This window comes from Schistocerca serialis, chromosome 1 (assembly GCF_023864345.2).
Source record: "Schistocerca serialis cubense isolate TAMUIC-IGC-003099 chromosome 1, iqSchSeri2.2, whole genome shotgun sequence".
Lineage (NCBI taxonomy): Eukaryota > Metazoa > Arthropoda > Insecta > Orthoptera > Acrididae > Schistocerca > Schistocerca serialis.
The window spans coordinates 912,341,545-912,367,614 of NC_064638.1; the positions used below are offsets into that span (position 1 = coordinate 912,341,545).

At 38.7% G+C, this 26,070-nt stretch overlaps 1 protein-coding gene across 2 annotated transcripts in view; it reads right to left on the minus strand.

The window, feature by feature from the left end:
* Positions 1–26,070, minus strand: part of LOC126412114 (nucleoside diphosphate kinase 7) — an 89,459-nt gene that overhangs the window by 32,433 nt on the left and 30,956 nt on the right. For both annotated transcript variants that reach the window (XM_050081561.1, XM_050081553.1), the window contains 2 exons: positions 24,173–24,339; positions 1,897–2,058 (listed from right to left, as the gene is read on the minus strand). In XM_050081561.1, coding sequence (XP_049937518.1) covers positions 1,897–2,058; positions 24,173–24,339 — 329 coding nt within the window. The remainder of the gene's footprint in view (positions 1–1,896; positions 2,059–24,172; positions 24,340–26,070) is intronic.

Consider the following 26,070-nt stretch of genomic DNA (forward strand, 5'->3'; position numbering starts at 1 on the left):
AGAGCCTAACAACAAAAGTAGAATGACCATTTAACCAACTTCCACACGGGTCTGACCTATCAAAATTCATTTGATAAATGAAGTCTCAAAATAATTCAAACACAGAACTGACATAATGTAACACATGAAGCTGCTGTATAATTTATTTTTAATTTTATGATCAACTGCAGTCAGAGACCATTTTTCAGTAACTGCTATACAACGTTATGGACACAGTAACCATAATGTTGTACATCGGGTAATGGAAAATGGTCTCTGGCTAAAATCGGTCACACAATTAAAATTAAATTATACAGCTACTCCACATGTTACAGTATTTCATTTCTACAGTTTATCAAAGCTGTCAAACACAACCAACAAAAATAATTCAAAAAGCTGCCTATCCCAACTGGATTCTCCCTCATCAGAGCAACAATTGCCATCCTACACTCAAACATATAGCTGTTTGCTATGCACAGATGACACAATGGTTTGCAGCTTTTCTGTCTTGCAATACTTTCTTCTTCAACGAAGTATGAAAACTAATGTATTCTCAAATTTCTACTAAAAAAGTAAATAACACTGACCTATAAAGGCAAGTAAAGAGGAATCTGACAGAAGCTGCTGGTTGATCTCCTGACTGCTTATTGATTTCAAGGTACCTTGTGTCTTCATCACTGGGGATCGGTACTGTGCAGTCTTGGAGAAATTATGGCAGGCAATCAAGGCTGGAAGCCTAAGAAATCTTTAATAGGGGATGCTGCTGCCTCACGATAATGCCCGTCCCCATACTGAAAATGTTGTAATGAAGAAGTTGCCCCATCTCCTGAAGTCAATGAGTGAGAATTGGTATTCTTAGACAATTAAATAAGTTGTTAATATTAAATACAAATATGCCTGTGTTGGCAACAGTAGTCTAATTAGTGAGTTCAACACCGTTTAATTGTAAGTGAGCAAAATGTGCTGCTGGCTCGCAATAAAGCTTGTTATCACAAATGTATCGCAGAAGTCACGCCAACTCAAATTGGAGGCACACAAGCACCTGTCCATAGTCCTTAGCTCCCCTCATGCAATCTTCACGCCTTTAATCCCTTAAAAAATGCCTTGAAGGGTCGTCAGTTCCTGTTGGACAAGGATGTGCATTAGGCAGTTACAGTGTTTTACGAAATGAGTATCTTCAACCTGGTGCAGCAATACAATGATTGCCTCAATACTCACAGCGATCTTGCGTGATAGTCTTACTGATTCTGGACTGTACGGCCTCCAAATGAAAACTTTTTGATCGCCCCTTATATTAATAATGGGACACTAAATAAATTCCATAACGGGACACAAAACAAATTCCATAATCAATGAGGCACAGAAAGTACTGTGGTGTAATTACCCCTTTTCCATGAAATAAGACTTTGAAATAGCAATAGCAAACGCAGAAATTCCATTGAAATTAGACATGCGAAATTTTAATCGTAACATGTTAGCAGACAAATTGTGATCTTATGAAAATATTCTAATTGATATCCAAATACATTTTATAATCAGTTAGAATAATTAACATAAACAGTCTACAGTTTAATGACATTTGCAAACACAAAGAAAGGATGATGATATTCTTGATGGATCTGCAGCTGGATCATACAATCATTGAGATAAAATATTTCTACAGTCCACCTGGCTTTCAACTTCAGGTGAGAATCTCCAGTGAGATTAGCAGGTAATGTTTTCACCTGAAGAGAGTGGCCAGATTGAGTGTAGAAACATTGTGTCTAGATGTCTGTATGATTGAGATGCAGACCCATCAAAAATATCATCAATTAATATGCTGGAAAAGTATAAATAGTCACATATAGAATGGATTTATAACACACTGGTATCTAGTATGCTCATTTTCATTGACAGTATATTTTGCTTTACACGTACGGCAGAAATGGTTTTCCCTCATGTTCTTTATAAAACTCCTGTGCTTGTTCCTTTGTAAGGCGTGCCATCTTCAATTTTGTTATTTTAAAGTCATTTGCATAAATCATTTTCAGTATTTCACCATATTTATCAGCCACATCAGGCTTCAGCATTCCAAAAGTCCTGTAAATAAAAGTAGAAAAGTTTGTAAACTGGCACATTAGTCAAATTGCTAAATGTATCAATACTATAAAAAAGTACATAAAACAATTTCATTTGCAATAAAATATGAAAACAAATGAATATATTAAAGAAGTTATATAGCAGGTTCAGATAATAGAATATGAAACAACAGAAGTTATTAAAATTTTTATCAAATGTAAATGTGCAACCAAGCAATTATGATGAATAAAAGCTAGAATAAATGATTGCAACCAGATGCCTTTTGTTCACAGAAGATATTTTTTATTTTACCACTATCAGATACCATGTCACCTAGTGACATCATCAGATGGTGTACAGTTTTTAGTGTTTGTTTGTAGCATTTGGGGGGGGGGGGGGGAATAATTTGCATCCATGGGGTTAATATTGGTGCACTTGCAGCTAAGTTTTTAAGCATGTGGGACGTGTTAAATGTGGCATAGTTTGTGTAGCGCTGTAGAATGATCACAGCTGGCAAATAACTGTAAATCCACAAGTGCATCAAGATTAACCTCATGAATGCAAATAACTCCACACAGCAATGCCCACAAACACTAAGAACTGCATACCGTATGGTGAAGGTGACATGTTGTAATCATTTCTGATAACCATGAAAGTTATTGTTGCAGAACTACAGCAACTGACAGCATCTTTTCTTGTTAAAGAATAAAAATGTACATTAATGCAACTCATACACTAATGTCAAAAACTCTTTGGACAGGAACATCAAAGAATACTCATGTATGCCTTCTCTGATATACCTTTCTTTATTTAATTTATAAATTGTGTGAGTACTCAAACTTTTGTGTCTGATGCATTTAGAATAAGTATCTGGGATAGGGTTTGTTTAATAATATTGTATTAAATATCTTATCTAATAATTATCTCAAGCAGTTAGAGAACTGACACATGATGGTACAATTGGTAATATCATAGATTTCTTGGTGGCAGACCTCAACCAATTCACTTGCAAAGAGTAGGTTTCAGTAAACATAAGGCTGTTGTACCACTAATCGCGACAAATGTGAAAGAGATTGTTAAGAATGATAGGAAAGTATTTCTGTCTAGCAACTACGACAAGAAACAGACTGCAGATTACCTGAACAGTCAACTTTTAACATTTACCTTTGAAGCAGAAAATGAGAAGCATCAATGGACAAAATTCAGGGGTATTGTACAGTACACTAAAGACATGTATCTGCTAAGCAAGGTTGTGAAGGATGGGAAAGAGCTACCTAAGCTCAACAGCCATGTTAGAATGTGGCTAAAAAAGCAAACAGATCTTCATCACAGATTAAAATAAAGCCGAGATCTTTATGAAATGTCTGAGCAAAAGCAAAATTACAGTAAGAAGAGTTCAATGATTTCAAAACTAAAATTCAATCCACCAAAGTGACACAAAAGACTAAAACATTTTGGTCTTAGGTAAATCAGTAGAAAAATTAGGGCTTAGGTGGGGGCATTTTCCCTCCTCTCTATTTCCAAATAGAAATGGGTTGAGCCATCTACCCAGCAAAACAGTAATCAAACTGGCATCGGAACAGAGGATGATGAGACAACAGAGTAACTGGTCTTCAGAAGCAATTTCACTGTAGAAATTGCAGTACAGTTCCTTCTTTCAACCATGGCACAAAAGTCTAAATGAGAGATATTTAAATATGTGATTGCAGAATAGAATTGCACAACAAATGAATCAAAAGAAATGCTGCTTCTCATAAGGAACTAACAATGAAGCATTACCATACATGGAAATTTGATGTGGCATTTTAACATCAAGAATTAAACCAAATCTTCATTCAAAATCTTCAGACGATAACAGAAATAACAGAGCTCATAAATAAGTAGAATTTTTCAACAACAACAAAAACAACAACGTTTGTACTTAACACAACCTTCTGAGGACAAAAAGGAATTGGCACGAACCAAATGGTCTTAAAAAGAAACTGATTATATTTTATGTCAAAAAGAAAAATTCACTTTTGAATACTGCAAAAGTTCGGCAAGTAAGGTCCGATTTCTTAAAATAAAAACCTTCAAAGATTTTTTAAAAACTGTTTTTATTTAACTCCTTACACGTTTCTCTATTTTTCAACATAGTTTCCAAATTTGTTTCAACATTTGTCATAAGCAAGGGCACTCAGCAACTACCCCCTCACCGGCGAGATAGTGCGACGGCCTACTCACCTGAAGATGGCGGGCAGATGGACAGCCGAAATATTGTGTCCGGATGACAAGATGTTCCAGTTGGAGACCTGATATGAGTACAACAAATTATTACGCTCAGAAAGTTTACAGAGCCACATAAAGAGCCTCTACGGGGAGGAGATGTTTGAACTTGTAAGGAAGTTTGATAAACTTCGTAAAAAGAAGGAGAAGTTACTGACCGCCCGCGCTTTTCTGCTGAGATGCTGGAATGTGGGTATAATACCTAAATTTGCCAGAATTGTTCATTACAATGGGACAAGAATGACCAACAACATTCAGAAGCATGCTGGTTTTGTCTTAGTAAGGGAGCGCATTCGTTTTACACGTAGGCAACTGGATTTCAAATCCAAGGATTTACTTTATTTGCATTTGAAAGTTTCAGCGTTGCTGTCTGCTGCATCCTGGAATTAAGCTGACAGTTCATCCTGTGCAATATCAGACTGGGTCCATGCAAATGTCGTCAGTAGGCAATCTTCCAAGTTTCAACAGCTTTCTTCTCAGTCTACAATAATGGACGATGACACCCATCAACATATTATGATTAATCCCACAGACAACTGGAAGATGCTACGCTGGCAGTATTGGAAAAGGGATTGAATTTTGCACCTACACCCAGGAATGTTCCCATCATGGAATTCATTTCCGCCATTGAACAAGTGGTGTCCAGGTTTCCTGACGATCTAGCTGATGAGGTTAGGCAAGAGGTCTCTCACATTGCATCAGGTGCCACCCCCGCGACATAACATTTCCTCACTTGAAAGAGCCGGATCTGTTTCATCAGAGAAGACCAGAATTTAGTAAATCTTCCAGCAGACAAGGGCAATGCAACGGTTCATCTTTCGCGGGACAATTACGTGGATAAAATGGATCTTTTGCTTGCAGACTTGGCATACCAAAGATTGAAGAACGATCCAACTGAATGTATAAAATGCAAGACGCTTTCACTTTTGAAGAAGATTTCATTACCTGATGATGTTCTTAAAAAACTTCGACCTGGTGCTGCAGTCCCGCCGAGATTATATGGTTTATCTAAGATATACAAGCAGGGAGTACCCATTCAGCCTATTGTCAGCTATTCAGGTGCTCCTACTTACAACTTAGCCAAGTATTTAGCGTCCATTCTCAGTCCCCATGTCAGAAAATTGGAACACCACATTTCCAATTCTCTGGTTTTTACTCAGTGTTTGAAGTATTTGTGCCTCAGTCCCACGAATTTGCTTGTTAGTTTTGATGTTGTGTCTCTGTTTAGCAGAGTTCCTCTTGAAGATTCTTTGCAGTTGATTGGCGAAAAATTGGATGAAGAAACAACTAAGCTTAGTCACCATGTGTTGGTGTTGGCGTATTTTTTATTTAATGACAAATACTTTGAACAAATTAATGGAGTGGCTGTGGGGAGTCCATTACCCCCCAAAGTTGCCAATTTGTTTATGGGAGATTTTGAGGACATGGCACTGAAGACGGCGTTCTTAAAACCAATTTGCTTCTGGAGATACGTTGATGATACGTTTATGGTATGGGCACATGGTAGGGATGCTCTAGATCGTTTCCTAGATCATTTTAATTGCCTGCATCCCAATATTAAGTTCACGATGGAAGTCCAAAAGGGTGGAAAACTTCCGTTTTTAGATGTCTTGGTCCACATGAGAGATGATGGGACATTAGGATATAGTGTTTATTGTAAGCCCAAGCATACGGACCGATATCTTCATGGATTGTCATCTATCGTATCAACGCAACAGGGTCTATGTACATTGGTAAAAAAGAGCTCCGCAGATGACAAAGAGATTGATGAAATGTATGATGAGATAAAATAAATTATTCAGATAGTGAAGGGAGATGAAAATTTAATAGTCATGGGTGACTGGAATTTGATACTAGGAAAAGGAAGAGAAGGAAATGTAGTAGGTGAATATGGAATGGGGTAAGAAATGAAAGAGGCAGCCACCTGGTATAATTTTGCACAGAGCATAACTTAATCATAGCTAACACTTGGTTCAAGAATCATGAAAGAAGGTTGTATACCTGGAAGAAACCTGGAGATACTGGAAGGTTTCAGACAGATTATATAATGGTAAGACAGAGATTTAGGAACCAGGTTTTAAATTCTAAGACATCTCCAGGGGCAGATGTGGACTCTGACCACAATCTATTGGTTATGAACTGTAGATTAAAACTGCAGAAACTGCAAAAAGGTGGAAATTTGAGGAGATGAGACCTGGATAAACTGAAAGAACTAGAGGTTGTAGAGAGCTTCAGGGAGAGCATTATAGAACGATTGACAAGAATGGGGGACAGAAATAAAGTAGAAGAAGAATGGGTAGCTTTGAGAGATGAAATAGTGAAGGCAGCAGAGGATCAAGTAGGTAAAAAGACGAGGGCTAATAGAAATCCTTGGGTCACAGAAGAGATACTGAATTTAATTGATGAAAGGAGAAAATACAAAAATGCAGTAAATGAAGCAGGCAAAAAGGAATACAAATGTCTCAAAAAAGAGATCAACAGTAAGTGCAAAATGGCCAAGCAGGGATGGCTAGAGGACAAATGTAAGGATGTAGAGGCTTATCTCAGTAGGGGTAAGATAGATACTGCCTACAGGAAAATTAAAGAGACCTTTGGAGAAAAGAGAACCACTTGCATGAATATCAAAAGCTCAGATGGAAAACCAGTTACAAGCAAAGAAGGGAAAACAGAAAGGCGGAAGGAGTATATAGAGGGTCTATACAAGGGCGATGTTCTTGAGGACAATATAATTGAAATGGAAGAGGATGTAGATGAAGATGAAATGGGAGATACGATACTGTGTGAAGAGTATGACAGAGCACTGAAAGACCTGAGTTGAAACAAGGCCCTGGGAGTAGACAACAATCCATTATAACTACTGACGACCTTGGGAGAGTCAGTCATGACAAAACTCTACCATCTGGTGAGCAAGATGTACGAGACAGGCGAAATACCCTCAGATTTCAAGAAGAATATAATAATTCCAATCCCAAAGAAAGCAGGTGTTAACCGATGTGAAAATTACTGAACTATCAGTTTAATAAGTCACAGCTTCAAAATACTAACGCGAATTCTTTACAGACGAATGGAAAAACTGGTAGAAGCCGACCTCGGGGAAGACCAGTTTGGATTCCGTAGAAATGTTGGAACACGTGAGGCAATACTGACCTTACGACTTATCTTAGAAGAAAGATTAAGGAAAGACAAACCTACGTTTCTAGCATTTGCAGACTTAGAGAAAGCTTTTGACAATGTTGACTGGAATACTCTCTTTCAAATTCTGAAGGTGGCAGGGGTAAAATACAGGGAGAAAAAGGCTATTAACAATTTGTACAGAAACCAGATGGCAGTTATAAGAGTCGAGGGGCATGAAAGGGAAGCAGTGGTTGGGAAGGGAGTGAGACAGGGTTGTAGCCTCTCCCCGACGTTATTCAATCTGTATATTGAGCACGCTGTAAAGGAAACAAAAGAAAAATTTGGAGTAGGAATTACAATCCATGGAGAAGAAATTAAAACTTTGAGGTTCGCCGATGACATTGTAATTCTGTCAGAGACAGCAAAGGACTTGGAAGAGCAGTTGAATGGAATAGACAGTGTCTCGAAAGGAGGATGTAAGATGAACATGAACAAAAGCAAAACGAGGATAATGGAATGTAGTCAAATTAAATTGGGTGATGATGAAGGAATTAGATTAGGAAATGAGACACTTAAAGTAGTAAATGAGTTTTGCTACTTGGGGAGCAAAATAACTGATTATGGTCAAAGTAGAGAGGATATAAAATGTAGATTGGCAATGGCAAGGAAAGAGTTTCTAAAGAAGAGAAATTTGTTAAAATCGAGTATAGATTTAAGTGTCAGCAAGTTGTTTCTGAAAGCATTTGTATGGAGTGTAGCCATGTATGGAAGTGAAATGTGGACGATAAATAGTTTAGACAAGAAGAGAATAGAACCTTTCAAACTGTGGTGCTACAGAAGAATGCTGAAGTTTAGATGGGTAGATTACATAACTAATGAGGAGGTATTGAATAGAATTGGGGAGAAGAGAAATTTGTGGCACAACTTGACTAGAAGAAGGGATCGGTTGGTAGGACATGTTCTGAGGCATCAAGAGATCACCAATTTAGAAATGGAGGGCAGTGTGGAGGGTAAAAATCATAGAGGGAAACCAAGAGATGAATACACTACACAGATTCAGAAGGATGTGGGTTGCAGTAGATGAAGAAGCTTGCACAGGATAGTTTAGCATGGAGAACGGCATCAAACCAGTCTCTGGACTGAAGACCACAACCACAACAACAACAATATTAAAAGTGTATTCCGTCTGCCAGCTAAGACCAGAGCCCTGTTGGGCTCAGTGACGAATGATTTAGGTTTGAGAAAGCTCAGAGTCTACAACATTTTCTGGCATTGCGGGAAAGTCAATGTTGGACAAATAATTCGTAAGGTCCAGGATCACTGCTTGGAGCATCATTGCCACACACGTTTCTTTCATCCAGAAAAATCTGCAGTGGCGGAACATTGTCTTATGAAAGGATATAAAATGTTGTACGATGAGACACAAGTGGTTGCCCCTGTGTCGTGGTATTGGAAATCCGGCTATCTGACAATATTATACACAGAGATAGGGGGTAGCCTTTAGTAAGAGTTGGAACCCCGTTCCGTTCGACATTAAGAAACAACGGTTCTTGTCTCGGTGTTCAAAAACTGTCAGTAGTGTTTGATATTGATTTATCGTTTCTGTGAGCTTTCCCCACTGGTGCATTGTTGTGCCTGTCACTCGAGGGCAGTTATTTTAGTGCATGCATCGTGGACCCATGGTTGGTGTATAAAGAAGCTGCCGCGGCGTGTTAGATTTCAGTTCCAGCAAGATAGTGCGACGGCCTACTCACCTGAAGATGGCGGCCAGATGGATCGCCAAAATATTGTTTCCAGATGACGAGATGTAGGACTGTAATCGATAATCTTTCCTCAGGTGTTCTCAGAGCAAGAAAATAACTGCTTACCAGTAAAAAAAGTTTTCTCTGATCAAGATGCACAATTAGTTATGTCAAATTACATAATGCCTTTCACTATGGATATTCCTCAATGGAAATCAGTTGCAATAATTAATGACTCCAGGACAAATGCTTTTAATAAGAGTTTACAAGAGATGACCTGTGATGAAATTTATAATGAACCAAGTCCTACCATAAAATTTTATCCATTCCAGGATAAATTCAAATCATCATTTGAAAATAGCTTTCACATAAGCTAATCAGAAAGGTCATTAAAGAGCCACCTAAAAAATCGTATATCACTAGAGTGATTTAAGTATCTTCTGAAAGGAAAAGGGAAATACATCTGTTTCCGAGTGCAAGAAGAGATCCTGTAGTAGTTGCACACTACAAAAACTCGTCAAAATTACTAAGAGAAGTTATTAAAAATCAAGGAACATGCACATATCAAAAATCACTAATTCCAACTACAGACTTAACGCTACATCGAATGTAGTGAAACAATCAGTCATATAACAGGGTAACGTCACTACTGAATTGAATGGGAGTGTCATAAATAATGAGTCACAGGTAGCAAATATATTTAATAAACATTTTTTAAATATAGTACAAAGTATTGGGACAAAAAGTTGCAGACAAAATTTGCAACAGTATATTGAAAAAGTAACACACAAAAATCTATCATTTGAATGTACCACCAATTTCTCCTGCTGAAATTAAGAAAATTATACATTCCTTCAAAAATACAAACTCATCTGTTTTTTATTGTGTTTCGAATAAGTACTAAAGATTTGTTGCGATATAAGCCCAATCTTATCTGAAATATGTAAAGCATCACTACCTCAAGGCATTTTTCCTGAGAGACTGAAATACACTGTTGTCAAATCCCTATATAGGACATGATAGTAGACATGTCAATAACTTTAGACCTAATTCACTGCTGACATCATTTTACAAACTATTTGAGAAGGTGAGGTTTTCTAGTATAGTACTGCATTTCAGTAACAATAATATACTCAGCAAATCATTGTTTAGATTCCAGAAGAGTTGCTCTACCGAGAATACCACTTACATGTTCACTAACTGAATTTTACAAGTGTTAAATAATAAAATAGCACCAGTTGGTATTTTGTGACCTATCTAAGACATCTGACTGTGTGAACCACAGTAATCTCCAGGATGAATTGAAGTTTTATGGGATTTATGGTATAGCCTAACGATGGATAATGTCATGCCTAACTAAAGGAATGCAGAAAGTTGTGCTTAGCAACTCAAACAATGAAGTCAATGGATGTAATTCTGACTGGGGAGAAATTATCTATGGTTTTCCCCAAGGCTCAACTTTAGTTCCACAACTGTTCCTCATATATGTAAATGATGTTCCATCTAATATACAACAACCAGAACTAGTTCTCTTTGCAGATGACATTAGTATAGTAATCAATCCAAGCATACTTATAGAAAATGAAGAAATGGTAAACATTGTCCTTAAAAGTACCATTGATTGGTTTTCTATGAATGGTCTTGCCCTCAGTTTAAAAGACACAGCACAATCAATTTTACTCATCTATAGGTGCTACAATTATGGTAAGTGAAACACATGGAGAGGAAATAATAAATAGGTTGTAAATTTCGAAATTCTTGGGTGTCCATATTGATGACAATTTACACTGGAAAAAGGACATTTTGGATCTCCTAAAATAACTTAGTTCAGCCACATTTTCACGCTGAATCACTGCAAATCTTGGGGAGAGACAAATCAGTAAGTTGACTTACTCTGCATACTTTCCTTCAATAATGTCATATGGAATAATGTTCTGGGGTAAGTCAGCTTTACGAAAGAAAGTATTCTTCATCGCTCAAAAACATGCTGTAAGAGAAATATGTGATGTCCACCCACGATGATCTTGTAGACATCTGTTTAAGGAGTAGGGCATTCTGACTACTGCTTCACAGTATATTTATTCCCTCATGGAGTTTGTTGAAAATAATCCACGACAGTTCAAAAGAAACGAGATGGACATGATTACAAAACCAGAAGCAAAAATGACATTCATTACTCCACGCTAAGGTTGCCTTTAGGACAAAAAGAGGGCACAATTGTGCAACAAAAATTTTTCATCACTTATCTAGTGATATAAAGTGTCTGACAAACACAAAAAAGTAAAATTTGAAAATGAATTGGAAAGTGTCTCATTGACAACTCCTCCTATTTCATAGAGGAATTTCTATCGTAATGTGTAAAAGGTAATGGGTAGGAATAACTAACTGGCATCTGCATACACTTCTTTAAAAAAAAAAAAACTTATAAATGTTCAGCATGTAGCCATGTTTACAAATTAATTTGCGATGTGAATGTAAAATGACTTGTTCCACATCATTATAATTTATCATACAAAATGATACAGGGAACAAGAAACAAACTAATTAGCAAACTAACTAACTAACTACCTAATTATGAAGTCATCCACCAGTCACGATTCAATCTGTACTTTACTGTAGATCTAGATTTCAGCTACAGTACCGCTATCATCAGTGTGTATGAAATGGGTCATGTAGACTCAACAGGCTTGTAAATGCACATTACTACATGACCTTGGAATGAACATAGTTTAATGTGAATGCAGACTCACCAGGCTTCTAAATGTTATTACCTGACATGTGCATGTACAAGCCTATTGATCCTGCATGACTCATTTAATATGCACTGATGATAGCTATACTACAGCTGAAATCTAGATCTGCAATAAAGTACAGATTGAATCGCAACTGAAGGCTGACTTCTTTCCTGCCTGAATTATACTGTAATCACTGTGCAATGGAATTCAACTAGATGGAATGAAGAAAGCATGTTGACAATAACTAAGAGACAGGTAACAGACTGAAGTAAAACACACTGTCACAACTGTAATGAGAAATTGAAATGGAGGAAGATGGAACACATGGCAGAAGAACAGACATAGATGGACTGGGCCTTGTCAGTTCTTTGCTTGATTCCAGCAGATAAAAAAGGACCGAGGTTATGATCTTATAGAAATTGGGTAGGTGGCATCAGGAAACAAGCGCGAATAATACAGAAGCACATCAATGAAGATTATAATGCATGGAGAAACATGAGGGAGCTGTTTATGCATTCTATTCACCTGAACTGATTTAAATGAATGGAAGTCAGAATAACAGAAATTTTTGCTTGTGGTAACTGCAGCTAGAGTTTAAGTTCTGTGCAGCAATGACATAAATGAAATGCCATATAACAATTTCGCAGCTTGTGTTATGGATGCTATACCTAGTAATATTTCTTCAATATCAAACAGAATTGGTTCTCCCAATGGACAGTTACGTATTCGGTTATTCATTTCCAGACCTTTTTTTACAGTGCTTTTAATGGTGTTTATGTAACATAAATAGAACACACAATTAAAAGTCATAAGAGTGTAATTACTTGCAGGTCTAATTTTACAAGGATTTACACACTGCATCAAATATTCTTATATACACACTCATGATCTAGTCAGCTGACAATATCCAGACTAATCTCTCTCTCTCTCTCTCTCTCTCTCTCTCTCTCTCTCTCTCTCTCACACACACACACACACACACACACACACACACACAAAAGGATGGGGCTGGAGGGGGTGTGGGGGGCAGGTGGGGGGGGGGGGGGGCTAACTCCCTCACTCACTTTTCTGGCTGATGTCCTGGCTTTCTACTACACCCTTCACGATTTCACATTTATCTGTCTGAAGAGCTAAGTCAACACCTCCATAATGAATGAGATTTGAATCTCAGAAAGATAAAATGACTTTAGTATTACCCACAACAGATATTGAGCAAAAGATTTTACACAAAGACACATTTTACTTTGAAAGAATAATGCATTATCATAAAGGTGATTTAAGTTAGAATTTGTTGCTGCAATGAAGTAAGAGAAACTCTGTTAATAACGAAGTTTAAAAGCAGCTTACAATATAACATCACAACAAAGAATGTGATACGGTCACAAATTTGGCATGTTGATGACTCGTACGATGAAATGCCAAAACAGCGACCATGCTACATACGTCTATTAGATGTACTGATGGATTTTCTTACATGCAATTACAGTTTCATCATTATTCAAGTCATTTCATGTGTAAAAATCTGATTAAGAGAACTACAGCTGTTCATTTATGTGCCTGGTTATTACAGACAAGTACAAAGAACTATTTTGATAGCTGCAGAGTACACCTACACACTCAGAAAGATGTGAGAATCCTAAAAAGGGCTTGAAACAAAATTAAAAAAATCATATTTTCCTTAGATGGTTCCAATTCTCCTGAAATATCACTTGAAGCAGTACCAGCTCTGTATCCACCTGGCAAATTTCTACCTACAGGCTGCACTGAAACAATCAGCTGTTGTCAATCATGGAAGTAATACCAATAATACAGATACATTTAGGATGACGAAAAAATAAGTAAAAATGTAGTATAACAAGTTAATGTGCCTACTTTATGAATGCACCAGAGCTGTACCAATGTAATGTTCATCACTGAATCTAAATGTAATGTTAATAATCACAAATTATTTAGATAATTCTCAGATATATTTCCAGTTTTGCAGTTTTTATGAACCATAAATATGAGTCACAAAAAAAGACTGAAAATTTTGAGATTGAAAGTAGATACCTACATTGAACGCCGAGGATAGAGTGACCATGGACAACTGCTAAATGTCAGTATCCGAGTAATGATACAAATTTTTAATCTCAGTTGATGCAGACCACAGAATCACGATATACAGTGCTTTCGAATATATGGGAAATTTTGACCAAAAATGTCAGTTCACTGCAAATCATATCCAAAATTGACCAAAAGGTTGAATAACAAGAAATGTACAAAATAGGTGAAGATATTTTTCTTACTTCTATCTCCTTTTCACAAAAGTGGCAAGAAGTGACACTTGGACAAGAGATTTGGATTGAAAGAAGTGCAACACACAAAAAATTCAAGCACATAATGATTAAAGACTCACAATTGCGAATTTTAATGTACAAGCTGTTTTTAACATTCCAAAATGAATTTGTGACTAAATATTGTACCTAAGAAAACTTGCAGTGCATAATTTGATCTTAAAAAATTAAGAAATCACCTAAATGGTCAGCATGTTGTCATCCGTATTTTCCACTGAGAAGATGTACTACAACTGTAAAACTGACTCATTCCATATTGTAGCAAGAGCTCACAATTATGATCAATGGAAGATAACAAATAACTAACACACTAAGTAACTAATTATAGAACCTGAAAATTCAAGATTGCACTTGTTACTTGTAGAATGAGACATATGGCACATTAGAGTAAACTGAAATGTGACAAAACATCACACAAGTGATGTGGGGATAAGCAGAAGAAATTTATGTTGGTTTCTGCATTTACTATGCCACACAAGAACCATCTGAACTTGCAGTCTATTTATCACCCACTTTGAAATAGGTCATACGAAATTACCGTAAAATAAAGAACAAAAGTAAGTTTGTGCCACAACACCTTCCTCAAGAACGGGCAAAAATCTTATGAAGTTGCAGTACGAATCTTATCCTTCTATTGTCCACACAAGGCTGTACTACAATTTTCTCAACTGTGAAAATAACTAAGACTTTCCCTACAATTCCACAGCAAAATGCTTATGTATTCCACTATGAAAGAAACCTGTTTTGATTTTTAATATGACATAATTTGATGGGGACTACATTGAAGTAGCCTTGAAGATAAAGGTATGACCTCGTCTATGCATGTCTCTATATACAAAAAATTTCCTGCCACAACTGCAAAACTTAAAGACATGTTCAGAATATATGAGGATTGGAAGTGAAATAGTGGTAACTATTTATTCGCAACTGATACAAAAGAGTTACATGTTTGCACCTGTTACTGTCCTTCAAAGTAGTCACCAGCACTGTGTAGAACACGTTGCCAGCGATGTGGAAGGCGTAGTATACCATTAGCAGAGCTTGCTCTGTTGATGGTACGAATGGAGCAGTCTACTGCCTGTTGAATCTCTGGAATAGTTCTGAAGCGAATGCCATGAAGTGGTTCCTTCATTTTCGGAATCAAATCAAAGCCACAAGGACTTAAGTCGTATTACTGTTCATCACTTTCTGCACAACCCACCCATCATTTTGCACAACAATGCGGGGGTACATACAGCGCAAGCTGTGGCTGCTCTGTTCACTCGATGGGACTGGGAAGTACTGTACCATCCACCATACTCCCCAGACTTAAGTCCATGAGGCTCTGATTTGATTCCGAAGATGAAGGAACCACTTCGTGGCATTTGCCTCTGAACTGTTCCAGAGATTCAACAGGTAGTAGATCGCTCCATTCACACCAGCAACAGAACAGGCTCTGCTAACAGTATACTACACCTTCCACATTGCTGGCAACGGGTTCTGCACAATGCTGATGACTACTTTGAAGGACAGTAACAGGTGCAAACACGTAACTCTTTTGTATCAGTTGTGAATAAATAGTTGCCACTATTTAAGTTCCAACTCTTGTATGAGAAGTAAATGATTCCAAAGGAGTCTCATGAACATTACTGCAGTCTGTTGAATGCCTGGAATAAACATCAAAGAACGCTCTCATGAAGATTGAGGGTTATGTGAATTGCATGTTTTGTGAACGGCAGGTTTTTGACTGAATCTCTCGTCTACAGTCTGTCCTGATGCTTTACATTGTAAAATGTATTTCAAAGCAATAAAATTTATACTGGATTCAGTATGTCTATTTTGCAATGTGTCTGAAGGTGCAATAAGTTTTTCTAATGCCAGAAAATATAAGGGAGCTATACCGCCCTCCCCTCCCCTCAAGGTGTCAACATTAAGAGAGCAAGAGGAATTACAGAGAACAGATAGGTGGAAAGGCTATACTGAAGGCCTCTACAAGGGTGAGGAATTGTCTGGTAATGTGACAGAAGAAGAAGAAGAAGAAGAAAAGTCCATCAATATGACAGACATAGGAAATCCAGTAGTAGAGTGAGAGTTTGGTAACAGAGATTTAGAAGGCTTGCTATCCAATAAAGCAGAAGGCATAGGTGACATTCCTTCAAAATTTCTAAAATTTTTGGTGGTAGTGGGTACCAGACTACTAATCGAGCTGCTTTGTAGAATCTACCAGTGTGGAGATATATAATCAGACTTCTAGAAAAATACCATCCACACAATCCCACAAGTGCAAATAAGTGTGAGAACTATTGCACAATTAGCTTAACAGTTCATGGTTGCAAATGGGATGGCGTATATTATATCTTCACAGCCACTGTAATATGTTGGCTTTATTTATATTTTAAATTCCTTTAGGAAATTTACTGCACAATTTTACTCCCCGCCACCAAATGAAGTTCCAATTTTTTTTTACTTTCTAACTGAAAAATATTTACAACCTATTCCACAAAACACAAAAACGTATCTGCAAATGGCATTTACACCAATTAACTGTAAATATACTGCACAGTAACTGAAAAGGTAGAAGGGAGTGTGCCTGGTGGTCCATGCAGTGAACTGTTCACTGTGGGGAGAATACCTTGCCCACAATGCACTTTAGGTTAGGCTGTTTTTTTTTTCTTTTTCAATCTACCACCCCCCCCCCCCCCCCCCACTTCCACAAGATAGACATACTTTTGCATTGGCAATTGCGTCCCTCTCACAAACATATTCATGTCCGCATAATTTAACATTAAACTCAATTCTGCTGATGCTCAGTTAATTTCCCATAGCAGATGAGATGATGATGCGGCTCGATATCAATGAAGACCATTTCCAGAGGCAGGTATGGTAAAAGTGATAGTTACCTGAAAACTACTTTAGCTCTTTCTGCTGTTAGCAACTCTATGTTACATATTTCTGATGCTAACATTCTGACTTCTGCAATATACAGGGATCATAATTTTTGACGTAATGGAAACTTTTTTGTGGTAACATGTCTTTTTTACTTATCCAGAAACTATAAAATAATAGATTTTGAACTACAGCCTCTGACAATAAATTTCAGTGACTTGTCCTGTAACATTAACTTAGATGAACTATGAACTACAGTTACCTTACTGTCCTTCGAAATAGTCATCTCCCATAACTATGCACTGCTGAGCTCTGTGATACTTGTCCTGGAAACTTTGCACGGATTCTTCCTTTGGGATAGTTTTCAAAAGCCGCCTTACATTTCATTGGATGTCAGGAATATCATGAAATCTCTTTCCTTTCAAAGCGAGTTTGAGTTAGGGAACAGAAAGAAGTTTGGAGGATTGAGGCCTGGCGAGTATGGTGGATGTTCAAGTTGCACCACCCTCCGTTTCTGCCAGGAACTGTTTGATGATATTGGCTGTGTGTGGGTGAGCACTGTCGTGAACAAAAAACCAGGAACCTTGTTGTGCATACAGGGATCGTACCCTGCGTAGACATTAAATGAAATGGGTCAAAATTTCAATGTACCATGCAGCGTTCAATGCCGTTCTCTCGGGAAGAAATTCCTTGTGGATAATGCCTTGACTATCGAAAAAGGTGATGAGAATCATTTGGATGCATGATTTTTCGACTCTGGCCTTTTTCTGGAGAGGTCGGAGAACCCCATTCCATGCTTTGCCGTTTCGTTTCGTTTCGTTTCAGGGTCGTACCGGAGACAGCAGGTTTCACCTTCAGTGACAATATGGTTCAAGAATGCACCCATCGTTTCGACAAAATCCTGGGAAGCGTCTAAACGTGCCCATTTCTGATGTGGGACAAGACGACAACATGTTTTCCACTTCCCTAACTCCTGGGTAACGATTTGTCACACGGATTCACGGTTCATCTACAGTTCATCTGCTTCATGCGCACAGTTAATCGACTGTCGTGTGTGATTAATGTCCTCACTTTCTCAATGTTTTCATCACTGACGGCAATCAACGGTCGTCTGCTAAGGGGATTGTCAGAAACACTTTCCTGGCCTCCTCGAAAACAGGTGAACCATTCGTACACACACTTCATGGACAGTACTTGATCCTCATAACACGTATCAGCATTGCGTGCATTTCTTCCAGCATCTTGCCAAGCTTAAAACAAAACTTTAAATTGACCTTCTGCTTGTTCATTGTCTTGTTCTCAGTTCAGAACCAATGCACTAAAAAAACACTTCATCCAATAGGTCTAACACGGAACACACAACAATGCTCAGCTGAACTATGGTGGGGGCAGGTTGTCAACACTGGCCACTATGCAGGAACAGCGTTGTGAGTGGCCAGTGTTGCCCGATCGACCGTTCTGACTTCATTCACCAAACTTTATTGTCAGAGGTTGTATAATACAAAAATAAAATACTGAAGCAAAAGAGAGCAACATTGGGAATTGTTGCAAAATATTTGTCGCAAAACATTTCATTTCAGTGCACTAACTCTGCTTTTTCCATCTCGAGGTAGGGTCCTCTACAGACATGACTGGAGATATATAAATGTTTACAGAGTAATCTCACAAGTTGGTTGGTTGGTTGGTTGTTTCGGGGAAGGAGACCAGACAGCGAGGTCATCGGTCTCATCGGATTAGGGAAGGACGGGGAAGGAAGTCGGCGTGCCCTTTGGAAGGAACCATCCCGGCATTTGCCTGGAGCGATTTAGGGAAATCACGGAAAACCTAAATCAGGATGGCCGGACGCGGGATTGAACCGTCGTCCTCCCGAATGCGAGTCCAGTGTCTAACCACTGCGCCACCTCGCTCGGTGCCTCACAAGTACCAGAACACCATTACAGTGTTTTTCTCACTGAAAAGCATGTTGTATTCAATATCATTCTGTGTATTATGGCAGTATTCTGTTGCACAGACTGACTGTTGGATGGTGTGCATTAGGTCTGCTAGTAACCCAATGGCCAAGGGTGATTAGAGGTCAAATACCTTAACCTCTTTAGCTTTGAGCCCCTTTATTCAACAGGCTATAACGATCGTGTAACTGCTCTTGTGATGGAAAGGAATTAGACAGTGTGGAAGCTGGTGCATGGTAAGGCTGTGAAGCAGTACATATAATGGTATAGTGAAACTCAAACAGGATAATCAAGTAGATACACAACAGAAAACCCAAAATACACTGCCCGACACAACAAAAAAATGAAGCACCCCGAAGAGAAGAAGAAACTTCACAGTTTGAGGGATTATGTAAAGTTATTTCAGTTATTACAAAGAGTTAAATTTACAAAGAAATTGGAAATATGAACTCACTTATCAGTGTAATGTTACATCATCGGACCTGGATGCATTCACTAATTCTGTTGGCAAGGGTTTCATAATTCCACTGCAGCCTCTTCTGAGGCAGCCTGGTCCACTGTGATGGAGCTGACTTCCAAGCAGGTCCCACATGTTCTGTTGGGGACAGATCTGGGGTCTTGCTGTCCATTGTTGTTGTTGTGGTCTTCAGTCCTGATACTGGTTTGATGCAGCTCTCCATGCTACTCTATCCTGTGCAAGCATCTTCATCTCCCAGTACTTACTGCAACCTACATCCCTCTGAATCTGCTCAGTGTATTCATCTCTTGGTCTCCCTCTACGATTTTTACCCTCCACCCTGCCCTCCAATGCTAAATTTGTGGTCCCTTGATGCCTCACAACATGTCCTACCAACCGGTCCCTTCTTCTTGTCAAGTTGTGCCACAAACTCCTCTTCTCCCAAATTCTATTCAATACCTCCTCGTTAGATATGTGATCTACCCATCTAATCTTCAGCATTCTTCTGCAACACCACATTTCGAAAGCTTCTATTCTCTTCTAGTCCAAACTACTTATCGTCCATGTTTCACTTCCATACATGGCTACACTCCATACAAATGCTTTCAGAAATGACTTCCTGACACTTAAATCTATACTCAATGTTAACAAATTTCTCTTCTTCTGAAACGCTTTCCTTGCCATTGCCAGTCTACATTTGATATCCTCTCTACTTGCTCCCCAAATATCAAAACTCCTTCACTACTTTAAGTGTCTCATTTCCTAATCTAATTCCTTCAGCATCACCCGACTTAATTTGACTACATTCCATTATCCTCGTTTTGCTTTTGTTGATGTTCATCTTACATCCTCCTTTCAAGACACTGTCTATTCCATTCAACTGCTCTTCCAAGTCCTTTGCTGCCTCTGACAGAATTACAATGTCATCGGCGAACCCCAAAGTTTTAATTTCTTTTCCATGGATTGTAATTCCTACTCCAAATTTTTCTTTTGTTTCCTTTACAGCGTGCTCAATATACAGATTGAATAACGTCGGGGAGAGGCTACGACCCTGTCTCACTCCCTTCCCAACCACTGCTTCCCTTTCATGCCCCTTGACTCTTATAACTGCCATCTGGTTTCTGTACAAATTGTTAATAGCCTTTTGTTCCCTGTATTTTACCCCTGCCACCTTCAGAATTTGAAAGAGAGTATTCCAGTCAACATTGTCAAAAGCTTTCTCCAAGTCTGCAAATGCTAGAAACGAAGGTTTGTCTTTCCTTAATCTTTCTTCTAAGATAAGTCGTAAGGTCAGTATTGCCTCACGTGTTCCAACATTTCTACGGAATCCAAATTGGTCTTCCCCGAGGTCGGCTTCTACCAGTTTTTCCATTCGTCTGTAAAGAATTCGCATTAGTATTTTGCAGCTGTGACTTATTAAACCGATAGTTCAGTAATTTTCACATCGGTTAACACCTGCTTTCTTTGGGATTGGAATTATTATATTCTTCTTGAAATCTGAGGGTATTTCGCCCGTCTCATACATCTTGCTCACTAGATGGTAGAGTTTTGTCCTGACTGACTCTCCCAAGGTCGTCAGTAGTTATAATGGAATGTTGTCTACTCCCAGGGCCTTGTTTCGACTCAGGTCTTTCAGTGTTCTGTCAAACCCTTCACACAGTATCGTATCTCACATTTCATCTTCATCTACATCCTCTTCCATTTCCATAGTATTGTCCTCAAGTACATCGCCCTTGTATAGACCCTCTATATAATCCTTCCACCTTTCTGGTTTCCCTTCTTTGGTTAGAACTGGGTTTACATCTGAGCTCTTGATATTCATACTAGTGGCTCTCTTTTCTCCAAAGGTCTCTTCAATTTTCCTGTAGGCAGTATCTATCTTACCCCTAGTGAGATAAGCCTCTACATCCTTACATTTGTCCTCTAGCCATCCCTGCTTAGCCATTTTGCACTTCCTGTCGATCTCATTTTTGAGACGTTTGTATTCCTTTTTGCCTGCTTCATTTACTGCATTTTTATATTTTCTCCTTTCATCAATTAAATTCAATATTTCTTCTGTGACCCAAGGATTTCTATTAGCCCTCGTCTTTTTACCTACTTGATCATCTGCTGCCTTCACTACTTCATCCCTCAGAGCTACCCATTCGTCTTCTACTGTATTTCTTTCCCCCATTCCTGTCAGTTGTTCCCTTATGCTCTCCCTGAAACTCTGTACAACCTCTGGTTCTTTCAGTTTATCCAGGTCCCATCTCCTTAAATTCCCACCTTTTTGCAGTTTCTTCAGTTTTAATCTACAGTTCATAACCAATAGATTGTGGCCAGAGTCCACATCTGCCCCAATTTAACATCTGGTTCCTAAATCTCTGTCTTACCATTATATAATCTATCTGATACCTTCTAGTATCTCCACAATTCTTCCATGTATACAACCTTCTTTCATGATTCTTGAACCAAGTGTTAGCTATGATTAAGTTATGCTCTGTGCAAAATTCTACCAGATGGCTTCCACTTTCATTTCTCACACCCATTCCATATTCACCTACTATGTTTCCTTCTCTCCCTTTTCCTACTCTTGAATTCCAGTCACCCATAACTATTAAATTTTCGTCTCCCTTCACTACCTGAATAATTTCTTTTATCTCATCATACATTTCATCAATTTCTTCATCATCTGCAGAGCTAGTTGGCATATAAACTTGTACTACTGTAGTAGGCGTGGGCTTCGTGTCTATCTTGGCCACAATAATATGTTCACTATGCTGTTTGTAGTAGCTTACCCATACTCCTTTTTTTTTATTCATTATTAAACCTACTCCTACATTATCCCTATTTGATTTTGTATTTATAACCCTGTATTCACCTGACCAAAAGTCTTGTTCCTCCTGCCACCGAACTTCACTAATTCCTACCATATCTAACTTTAACCTATCCATTTCCCTTTTTAAATTTTCTAACCTACCTGCCCGATTAAGGGATCTGACATTCCATGCTCCGATCCATAGAACACCAGTTTTCTTTCTCCTGATAACGACGTCCTCTTGAGTAGTCCCCGCCGGAGATCCGAATGATGGACTATTTTACCTCCGGAATATTTTACCCAAGATGACGCCATCATCATTTAACCATACTGTAAAGCTGCATGCCCTCGGGAAAAATTACGGCTGTAGCATCCCCTTGCTTTCAGCCGTTCGCAGTACCAGCACAGCAAGGCCGTTTTGGTTAGTGTTGCAAGGCCAGATCAGTCGATGATCCAGACTGTTGCCCCTGCAACTACTGAAAAGGCTGCTGCCTCTCTTCAGGAACCACACGTTTGTCTGGTCTCTCAACAGATACCCCTCCATTGTGGTTGCACCTATGGTACGGCCATCTGTATCGCTGAGGCACGCAAGCCTCCCCACCAATGGCAAGGTCCATGGCTCATAAAGGGGGGGGGGGGGGGGGGGTGAGTACTGTCCTGTTAAAAAAATGGCACCATGATACTTTTGCATGAGGACATCAGATGTCTGTGACTTACCATTGTGCCAGTGGAGTTTCCTCAATCATTATGTCATGTGCGGGTGAGTGTACCGTGACACCAGGAGTAACACCACACAGCCCTGCAAAACAATGGATAAATGGGACCTAAAAAGATCACCGCCATAACCTCTGATGATAGTCATCAGCCCAGTGCAGAACCGTGATTCAGCACTGAAAACAATGCAGTGCGAAACACAAGCAATCCCAGTCTTGACATTTGGACGCAGCCATTTGTGTTGTGGTGCTAACACCATCCTACTAATGGAACAGCAATTCTCTAGTCCGGCATCTGCTATTCTCTGACCAATGGTGCAGGATGACACAGAATACTGCAAGGGATCCATTACTTGTTATCAGATGGCAGGAACAGATGTGAAGTGGTTACAATGTGCTTAATGCACAATACAGAGATCTTCCCCTGTGTTGGTCAGAAATGGTCGACTGGAACTTTGATGAGTATACCTGGCCTCATGTTCCATGTATTTTAACAATGGACTGCTGTCACACCCAAATCCTTCACAAATCTGGATACTACTTGATCCAATCAGACAACCTAATGGAGGACCACAATGATGCCCCTTTCAAACTCCTGTCAGGTACTGTTGATAGTATTTCACACAAGCATGCAACATCTCCGTGTCCTTCACATTGATCACACAAAATATGACACTGTTCACACCCCTAATATATCCTATGAGGGCTGGTAACAACACTTAACACAAACAACATTAACACACACTGGTGGCTGTTCTGCCCGACAGAGAGAATTGCAACTCCAATTATTTACACAGCAACCAATGGTGTGTATGTGTATCTTACTATATTTTCTGGTTGTTTCACTTTTATTGGCAGGCAGTGTATCTTGATAATAATTCTGTTCATAATTCCACCTCACCACCTCAAGTCTGTAAACCTAGCAATCCAAATGATAATAGCTTCCTTGTATGTTTTTAGAGGTGACCTAACCATATTGAGCAGCATGTGATTGAGTCTTCTTCAAAAGTCAAAATTTTACTGTCCTATCAAGTGTACAAATCCATGTTCTCTAATCAATATAATTTTTAATTTTCTTATATGCTCTATAGTCTGCACCTGCAATTCCTCCTCACTCTGTTTTTGACCCTTATAACACAGAATAAGAGTGCATCATAATACTTACTTCTGTAATGTTTTACCAAACTTCTCTCTTGTGAAGTTATCAGCAAAGTCTGTTATGTTCATCTGCCGAGAAAAAATTGTTATGATGGCTCCAATGTAAATATCCTTTGCACTAACTCCTTCACATTTCGTTCTTTTCAGGAAAGTGTTGTTATTTTTAATATCAAACTGGAATAAAAGAATATGTAACTATGAAATTGCTATAACAAAAATAACATAGTTCTAAAAGCACACACAATTGCAAAACTGGGGGAAACATACGCAACAAACACTAGCATAGTATATGCTAGCTCATTACCTAGCATACTTATTACTTATTTATCCTACCTTTTTTTTAACCTGCAGTGGGTGTCAAAAGTGTGTGTGTGTGTGTGTGTGTGTGTGTGTGTGTGTGTGTGTGTGTGTGTGTGTTTTCCTTCTTAATTGTAACTCTTGGAATGACTGGGAGGAAGAAATGCTGTGAGCATGAAACACCACTGGTCACCTTTAAGTGTGTGGGTGGCAACAAGAAGGGGTGAGATGCAAAAAAAGAAGTATAATTCTAGTGTGCCTTGAACACTTTCAACCAAACTTCTGATGCCTGTAAGATTCATAGGACAGGAGAAAGATTTCACTGAAATATCTTCTGTTTATTTTCAAAACAACTCTGCAATTCATTAAATGCTACTAAACTGTGCGGTTTTAGTTTTCTTATTTACAATAAGGCCCAATACTTGAATTCTGCACCTTGATTTCAATTCTATTTAGTCTTTTTATTTTTATCCCCCAATAATCTGACAAGTTAAAATGGAGTGTATAATAAGATCCTGTTCCACTTTCTTTTTAAATATTTGAGGATTTCCAGCTTCCTGTCTGATTTCTACTGACAACATGGTAACTTGCATCCAAATATAAAACCCCACTCTGAACCCTATGAAGGAATGAATGAATCAGATTACGTAAATAACCCCAGTACTATTTTTTTAAATTCTACGTTAATTTGGCAGAAAGGAAAATTTAACATTCATTATGCATATTGACACTGAAAAGACAACATTTTTAATAAACTACAATAGCAATCAGTAGCCCAAACTACCAAGTTGTCTCCTCATGTGTCTACAAGTATAACCTATAAATGAAAGTCCACAGCTCATGGTCTTGCGGTAGCGTTCTTGCTTCCCACGCATGGGGTCCCAGGTTAGATTCCCGGTGGGGTCAGGGATTTTCCCTGCCTTGAGATGACTGGGTGGTATTGTGTTGTCTTCATCATCATCATTCATCCCCATTGTGGTCGGAGGAAGGCAATGGCTAACCACCTCCGCTATGACCTTGCCTAGTCAGCGATGCGCATCTCCCGCATCGTTCCCCACACTCCACAGAGTATGGGACCTCATCATCATAAATGACAGTAATAGGAAAATGATTAGTCACAATCTGTTACTAAAGTATAGTAACACAGCAGTTTCACTGTCAGTAACTATGAATGTACACTCTGAGGAGAAAAAGGAAACACCACCTAGGAATTACCAGAAAGGGATAGAAAACAGTAGATGTGGTGTACACATACAGACAAATAAATAATCACAATTTCACAAAAATTGGGTGATTCATTCAAGAGAACAAGCTTCACAAACTGAGCAAGTCAATAACACTTTGGTCTACCTCTGACCCTTAAACAAGCAGTTATTCAGCTTGGCACTGATTCACAGAGTTGTTGGCTGTCCTCCTGATGGATACTGATTGTGCCACACTCTGTCCAATTGGTGCATTAGATCATCAAAATCCTGAGATGGTTGGAAGGCCCTGCCAATAATGCTCCAAACGTTCTCAGTTAGTGAAAGACCCAGGGACTATGCTTGCCGAGGCCTGATTTGCCAAACATGAAGACAAGCTGCAGACACTCTCATTGTGTGCGGGTGG